This window comes from Chinchilla lanigera, unplaced genomic scaffold (assembly GCF_000276665.1).
Source record: "Chinchilla lanigera isolate Chin_1 unplaced genomic scaffold, ChiLan1.0 scaffold00075, whole genome shotgun sequence".
Lineage (NCBI taxonomy): Eukaryota > Metazoa > Chordata > Mammalia > Rodentia > Chinchillidae > Chinchilla > Chinchilla lanigera.
The window spans coordinates 10,595,397-10,603,315 of NW_004955476.1; the positions used below are offsets into that span (position 1 = coordinate 10,595,397).

Here is a 7,919-nt window from a genome sequence, read left to right on the forward strand (position 1 = left end):
GCGCGGGAGGCCGCCGCGCCGGCCTGCTCCTGCCTGCTCTGCAGCCGCGTGGCCGCTGACAGCGGCGTCGGGGCGGGAGGCTGGGGAGGCGCTTGAGTTCGCCTTGAATCTGCCAGGCAGAGTCGGACCCAGTGCCGTTTTGGCTTTCCTGCCCCGTACTGGCGGTGGGCTCCAAGGCCTCGTCAGATTGTGTGTTGAGAGACAGGCTGTCCGGCAGGCACCCCGGCTGCCCGGCCTCTCCCGAGCCGGATGATGGGCGTGTGCCACCACGCCCGGCCCACCTTTCGCTCTATGGGACCGTGGTTCGTTTCTGTAATTGCGAAGGAAGCGTGCTTCCAGTGGTATTTTTGTTCTCTCTGGTAACGTGAGAATTTTTTGAAATCTTGCACTTTATACCAGCTCTCATGCGAAACTACTGTGTTCTCTGAAAAGTTAAGCACTGTCAAATCTACCCCGCTGAAGTGCCAGTCCACTTTACTGAGGTAGCAAACATTTGTGCTCTGAAAACGGTTTAATGTACTCTGCTGAGGTAGCGAACATTTGTGGGCTTGACAGTTTTGATGGTTTCCACCAAGGTTTTTTCGGGTGTGGTCTAGAAAAGGGTGGTGTCTAAGCAGTACCTAATGGTCTCCTTTTGTGTGCCTGCTTCAGTTTTCATTATCTTAACTACCTTATTCATATTTGGCCGCCACAAATACCAAGCCCTTCAAAGAAAAAAGTATTAAATATCATGACATGGTAGGTCCAGCTTGATGTACATACTTGAGGTAACATTCAAAGGGTTTAATCTATTTCCGAAATGCTTGTCTCAGGTTCTCAGTTAACAAATGCCCTCCTTCTTGCCCAGGTACTGTCTAGCTTTTCTAGTAGTGTGTCTGTGTATGCCCTGGAGAGCAGCACTTCGTAAGGAAGGGGAATCTGCCAAATCACACTGATTTCTTTTCCCTACCCACTCCCCATGGAAATGTTTTGGATAATACTAGTTTTAGAAAGCTTTTGCTATGTGCACTGAAGTCCAGCAAGATGCAGGTGGCCCCTGAGAGTGTCTGTGTGCCATGGTCCTTCAGGAGGACAGGAGGAGCCCTGAAGCATAATCCGAAGTAGACGGATTCAGAAGTAGAATTTTTAGATTTTGTTTATTCGAAAGTAGCATAGAATGGTTTTATCATGGCTTGTCTGTTTGTAAATGTCCACATGTGTGTGGATCTGTGGCAGTGAAGGTGAACCTGTGGCACCCTTGCCACCTCAGGCTGTTGCATCATTGAAAGCTCTGAAGGGTTTACCATCACTGATGTAAACCAGTCTTCTTTGCTTCTATAGGCTGCAGAGCTGCGTGCCTACCTCAAGTCCAAAGGAGCTGAAATCTCAGAAGAGAACTCAGAAGGTGGGCTTCATGTGGACCTAGCTCAGATTATTGAAGCCTGTGATGTATGTCTGAAGGAAGATGATAAAGGTTTGTTTTTAATTTTTTGTAATATTTCTTAATCATACAATTCTGTTATGTTGTATTTTAGACCTTTCAGCACTGTTTTAAGTCTTTAGGCAATTTTGAAAAAACCTCCTTTAGTATTTATATTTTTTCCAGGTTATACTCATCAGATGCTGGTAATTTAAAAATGAACACCAAAAAAAAAAAAAAAAAAAGCTTATTTTCATTCATAAGAGTTAGATAAATACCAAACAGGAGATAATTTCAAGTGATCTGAAAACTATTTAATTATTAGGCTGATTCTGATTCCCCATTCATTGAAATAAAGTGAGGAATTTTTAAGATTGCTGGTTCTGAAATCTTTAGATGAGGTTTAGAGATTAAACTTGGAAATGATTAGTATATTAATACTTGAAAATGAACCAAACAACCAGAACATTAATAGCTTACATAATCTTGTACGTATGGTACAAAGTTTTCTTCATCTTAGACAACATCCTAGTATAAAACCTAACCAGTACCTTCCATGTGATTTAAAGTCATTTGAGTAAAAGTGGGAAAGCCTGTGTACGTAGGCAGAGGGATCACTGCTCTGCTGTACTGGTTAGAAACCAGATCTTAGCAGTTTTCTTTTTCTCTGTGGGAGGCACCGTTGATTTCAGAGTCTGTGCATGCTGCATTTTTGCTGCCCTCCACTGAAGGGGAAGTGTGCAGAGGGCTGCGTCACAGGGGCCTGGTGATGCTGCCGTAACAGTCTTATGTGCTCTTGAATGAAAACCCCAGGAACCTGTATGTAAGTTGACACTGAGTGCCGTATTGCACTGCTGACTGTGCCTTTGCCTCTATGTAGATGTGGAAAGTGTGATGAACAGTGTGGTCTCCCTGCTCTTGATCCTCGAACCAGACAAGCAGGAGGCACTGATCGAAAGCCTGTGTGAGAAGCTGGTCAAGTTCCGGGAAGGCGAGCGTCCGTCTCTGAGACTGCAGCTGTAAGTTCCCTGACAGGTTGGCTCTAGTTCATCCTGCTGTTCCATTCCCTTTGAATGGCTAAGAGCAGGGCTTCTGCAACTTGATGCCGACTGTGGCTCTGTGAGCTGTGACTGTGGGCAGGTCCCTGCATGGTACAGTAGTAACTTGTCAGTAATGCTGTCTCGGGGTGGTTATGAGGATGGAGGAGACCCCTCAGCTTCACACCCTGCTTGCTGATCGCACATGTGGCTTTATTGTTCATTAACAGGCTCAGTAACCTTTTCCATGGGATGGATAAGAACACCCCAGTGAGATACGCAGTGTACTGCAGCCTTGTTAGAGTGGCGGCGTCCTGCGGGGCCATCCAGTACGTCCCCACGGAGCTGGACCAGGTGCGTTGCAGTGTACATTCGTTCTGCTTAGTGGGATGGAGCACCAGCGGTGTGTGTGCTGATGTTGCTGTTCAACGTATGTTACTAAACTCCCTTTGCTGCTCCCATCATAGGTGAGAAAATGGATTTCTGACTGGAATCTCACCACTGAAAAGAAACACACCCTTTTACGGCTACTTTATGAGGCACTCGTGGATTGTAAAAAAAGGTACTCATAAGTAGCGGGTGAACTTGCAGCTTGCTCTGCATTGTAAATAGGTGGGGATGGTTTTTGCAGACAGGGCAGGCACTCTTGTTCTCTTTCATCCTCCACAATTGTTACACATCTATTTTTGTAAATTTTCCTAAGTTAAAAGATAATGGCAGTGGGGCTGGGGATTTAGCTCAGCGGCAAAAGCGCCTGCCTGGCAAGCGCAAGGTCGTGAGTTCGGTTCCCGGTACCGGAGAAAAACAAAAACAAAACAAAACAAAAGATAATGGCAGTGATTACAGTGGTTTTCCTTCATCTTAATAGTTTTAAAAAGTGAAACTTACATAGTTCTAAAGTTGGTACAGTTGTTAACCATAAGCTGTACATTGTGTCAGACCAAGCTGTTCAGCGGTGCACTGTCATCTTGTGAAATGGTCGTGAGGCCCATCTGTCACAGGTGAGCATGTCTCAAGGAGACAGCTCTTCTGACGTGAACTGGAAGCAGACCGTAGGAACAAGGATGTGTTATGCTTTGGCAGGGCTTGGGTTTCTGAGGCTTTCAGCCCCACAAACTCGATGCTCAAGGTACTTATTCTTCCACACACCTAGTTTTAGGATTCAGCCCAGTTTTTAAAAATCATTGTTTTTTTAATGGAAGATAATCTTAAGTTTTGGGGTTTTTTTCTCTTTTTTTATTTTTTTTGTCTTTTTGAGACAGGATTGTGCTGTACCATTTATCCTGGCCTTGAACTCACCTGTAGCCCAGGCTGGCCTTGAGCTTGTGGCGGTCCTCCTGCCTCAGCCTCCCAAGTGCTGGGATTACAGGCATGTACCACCGTGCCCGCTAATCTTAGACTTTGACCATCTTTTAAATTTGTTTTCCACATTGGTTTTAGAAGAAGTAACCAGTCTTCATTTTAGCCATTTCCCACAAATTTCATAATGGCTTTTGGTTTCAGAGTGTTTAATATATTAGAGTGTCGGCAAGGTTAATAGGTTTTTGTTGTGTTAAAATAGATTGTTTTTGCAGACTATTTAAAATATCAGAGGGAATGTGGACGTGTTTGTTGTGAAAGTTGGAATGCTTTGTCTTTGAAGAAGGTAGGCAGGGGCGTCTTTCCTTTATGTCAGTCTGAAGCTGTGGACATTTCTAATGAGCTGTCAGTAAGTGCCAAAAGGAACAGAAAGGCCATTTCAAATGGAGATCATTAAGAGCTAATAGAGAAGGAGTCCGAGTTTTAATGCAAATGTTCAATACGTGGGCTTTTTGGTTCAAATCGGTTTGCCACTTGTTGCATAACTGTGAATAAATTACCGCACATAGCTCTGCCTTAGTTTCCTACTTTAGCATGGGAATAATAATAGTACCTCAAGTTGTTGAAAAATGAAACATAACAGACATACAGGCTTCCTTCATAAAATAGTGTTCGTTCACCACCTGTTGGGTATTCCCTGCCACCCTTTGCATTTTTTCCAGGCCTGTCCTGAGGGATCAGTTGATTTCCTGGCCCAGGGACTCCTAAGTGATTGGCACTGCTGTGACTTCCCAGGCACCTGTCTCGGGAGAGTTTTTCTCAGTTTGTCATCAGCCAGCCCTCAGCTGATGCAGTGTAGAAGGAAGTAGCTGAAGGAATGTTCTGAGAGAGCTCTGGCTATGCCGTGGCTGCTGCCTCCCTGCCGGACCTTCCTGGCAGTCACATACTGGACCCTTGGCAGACCTTGCGTAGTCTCTCTGTCTCGAAACCCTCTCTACAGGTGGGCTTGGAGGCATCTCGCTCTTGATTCTCTCTTGCCTCACTCTCAGCTCCTCCCAGTGGGTTCCTTCTGTGACCCTGAAGATGGGGATGACTCAGTGCGAGAGCTTTTCTGCTTGGCTACGAAGTGCCTGTTACCGGGTGAATCCGGGGGTGAGACGGATGGCCAAGGTTGGTGCACACACTTGGCACCTGAGCCCGGGCCTTCCAAGGGCCGCAGTGCTTTTAGGCTTCATAGCACTCACGCAGCTCGGGCTCAGGCACCCACTCAAGGCCACTGCCGTCTGACCCCCTGCAGTCTTGTGCCATAGAGTCCTGTGTAGATAGTGGTAGCTTTCAAGTTTTACCTCAGTGTCTTCCTCAAATGCCAGGTGTCTTTTCCTACTAGATGTCTCCATTCAGTTTTGAGAAGGCTTCTCAAACTTGGTGTCTACACAAGTGAACCATAGAGTTTTTTCCTTCTAAGCCTATCCTTTGTCTTTCTCTCACTCCGGAAGGAACCATTTCCACTCCTTCATTTGCTCAGGACCAAAGCCTGGGATTCAGCTTCGGTGTCTCTGTCTTAAACCCCACATCTAATCCATCAGCAGGCCCTGTCAGCTTTGAATAAGTCCAGTCAGACCAGCTCCTTACTACTTCTGTTGCAACCAGATGGTCTGCACCACCATTTCTTATTTTGGTTCTTGAAGTCTTTTTTTAACCAGTCTCTGTTTTGGTCCTTGTCCCGTTACCGTCTGTTATGAATACAGCTGCCAGGAAGTTCTGTTTAATGTGGGAAATGAGATTTTCCTTCTCTGCCCAGAAACTTTTTCTGAGTAAGTACAGATCCAGCTCCAGCTCCAGCTCCAGCACCATGGCGCTGGCTCTTCCCGGAAGACTCCGTGGCACCCCTTCTTCAGCTCTACTCCGCCGACACCTCAGAATGGCCTTCTGTGGCGGCTGTATAGCTGGACCCTGCACACCCCGTGCCTGTTGGATCGTCTCCTTGTACTGATAGAAACAAGTACTTAATATTGTTGGTGGTCTGCACGGGGGTCGGCGTTTCATTGAGTTGCTGCTGTGTTTCTCACAGGACAGTACCTGGCCCTGGTAGGTACTTGGTGTCTTTGTCACTCTTGCGAATACAAATAAACATCTCTGCCATCAAGAGCCAGAGATGGCAGCAGGAGGAAGCAATAACTGGAACTGGATGTAGCACTCACGGTCCAGCAGCCTTCAGAATACAGCATCTGAAGTACACGGAGCAAGGCTCTGACTCTTTTTCCAGCGTGTGTGAGTTTCCAGTCATGGAGTGTGGTTCCTTCGCACTGAGAACGGATCGTGACCATCCGCGCGCTCTGCGCACACCCCTTGTCCTCCTGGCTCACCAGATGTGGCTGTGGGCCTCTTCTCGTTCTTCCCCAGCCCCTTGGCAGGTCATTCTGACTCCTGTACAGGCCGGGATCACTCTCTCACGTCCCTCCCTTGGGCCAGGCCATTTGCCCTTAGGGCTTCCATACCCTCAGGATGCAGATCCAAGCGTGTACCCCAGGCTGTGCTCCTGAGCTTCAGACCTATTGCCTGCTTCTTCTGTTTCCATTTGGAAGTGGCCACAGGTGTCACCTTCTCAGTGTGATTAAATGTTGGTCACTTTCTCTCTCCAAGTTTCCGTGTCCTTGAGTAAGTGGCACAGCTGTTTGTTAGCAAGACATCTCGGTGTGTCCTCGATGCCTGCTGTCCTCAGTGCCTTGACAGAGCACTAGGCCCAGCTGTTTCTGTGCTGCAGCGGTGACATCTTTTTGAGCCAGCCTGGTCACTTTGGTGGTGGCAGCTCTTAGGTCTTCGTCATGTTCGGTATACAGTACAAAATGGTTACGAGAGTGTGCGGCCTTCCCAGCATAGCCTCCCGCCTGCCGCCGTGCGTGGAGATCCACAGTGCTTGTGTACATTGCAGTGACGGCTGCACAGACTGATGCCAGCATTCCCTTCGTCTCATCACACCACAGACATGGACGGCCAGTCTGGGTCAGGCACAGAAGCCTGGGCGATTCCCATCAGGACCGGAACTGGCCCACAAGTTGAGGATGATTCTCACACTTGCAGATAGTTGAGAAAAAAGTCAAAAGGAAGAGTATTTCATGACATGAACATATAAAATCTAAATTTCAGTGTCCATGGTACTTCATCGCTACACACCTGTGCTTGGTTGAGTTGTTAGCAGCAGAGGCTGCTAGGCTACAGAGCCTAAGATTGACTCTGGCCCCGTATTGCACATTGGCCTCTTGATGTTCTGGAAGCCTGAAGCAGCGTTTGTCTCATGTTTAAGTTGTATACCTCCCTTTAGAGCAGTGTGTACTTTTATGGTTGCATTTAACACCTCTGTTGAGAGTGGGTTGTCACCTCAGCTCAGGGAGGGAGGGAAGGACTTGTCAGTCAACCTCTCCTTCCCAAGAAGATATTGAGCATATTAAGGGCACTGAATGGATCGATGCCACCCGGCCTAGGGGCCTGGAGGAGGCTGTGTAAATACTGAATGTCTGTACTTTCTGAATTTGAGCCTTACCATTTGGTATGCGTGAGAATGTCAGATACCATGCTGTGGACTCTTTAAGTGGATTATTTTATCTGGCCTTCATAAAGATTCTTCAGCTGCTAAGATCTGTGGCTGCTAAAGTGGAGATTGAATGTACCTATGCTTGGAGGGTAGACCAGACTAGTTTTTATAGTTACATTACTCTGTTTAAGATGCTAACTACCACTTAACCATGCCTATAATTACATTTGTGTATAGACCTTAATTTTGGAAGAAATTTTAGAGTACCATTTAGCTTTGTAAGACAAATGCTACAGTTCCTACTAAGTTCAGGTAATTTAAATACAGATGTGGAGGGAAAAGTGATTTTTTTTGAAAAAGAAGAAAAAAATCCAGTGTCCCCTAGTTTAGTAATGCTTTGTCTAACTGGCTGAGGATCTGTTAGTTTAAAGGAAGTAATGATGGGTAAAGATAAACATTTTTTGAGTCCAAATTCAGTGAACGTAACAAGTTATTTTTACCCCTTTCTTGGTAGTAGTAATTGATTGACTTTTTTTTTTTTTTTTTTTTTTTTTTTCAGACAGTATCTCACTGTGTAGTTCAGGCTGCCCTTGAACTCACTATGTAGCCCAGGCTGGCCTCCAACTCATGGCAATCCTGCCTTAGCCACCTA

General features: G+C 46.3%; 2 protein-coding genes across 3 annotated transcripts in view; both read left to right on the forward strand.

The window, feature by feature from the left end:
- The window catches only part of Eif3m (eukaryotic translation initiation factor 3, subunit M), a 17,779-nt gene that overhangs the window by 727 nt on the left and 9,133 nt on the right, over positions 1–7,919 (forward strand). For both annotated transcript variants that reach the window (XM_005401783.2, XM_013502983.1), the window contains exons 2-5: positions 1,321–1,453; positions 2,280–2,418; positions 2,667–2,790; positions 2,904–2,998. In XM_005401783.2, coding sequence (XP_005401840.1) covers positions 1,321–1,453; positions 2,280–2,418; positions 2,667–2,790; positions 2,904–2,998 — 491 coding nt within the window. The remainder of the gene's footprint in view (positions 1–1,320; positions 1,454–2,279; positions 2,419–2,666; positions 2,791–2,903; positions 2,999–7,919) is intronic.
- On the forward strand, positions 3,748–5,588 carry LOC106146385 (protein FAM133-like; the record flags this gene model as incomplete). The annotated part of the gene is given in 1 exon segment (XM_013502986.1): positions 3,748–5,588. A coding segment is annotated over 1 exon segment (115 nt), but the record flags the coding sequence as incomplete, so codon positions are not given.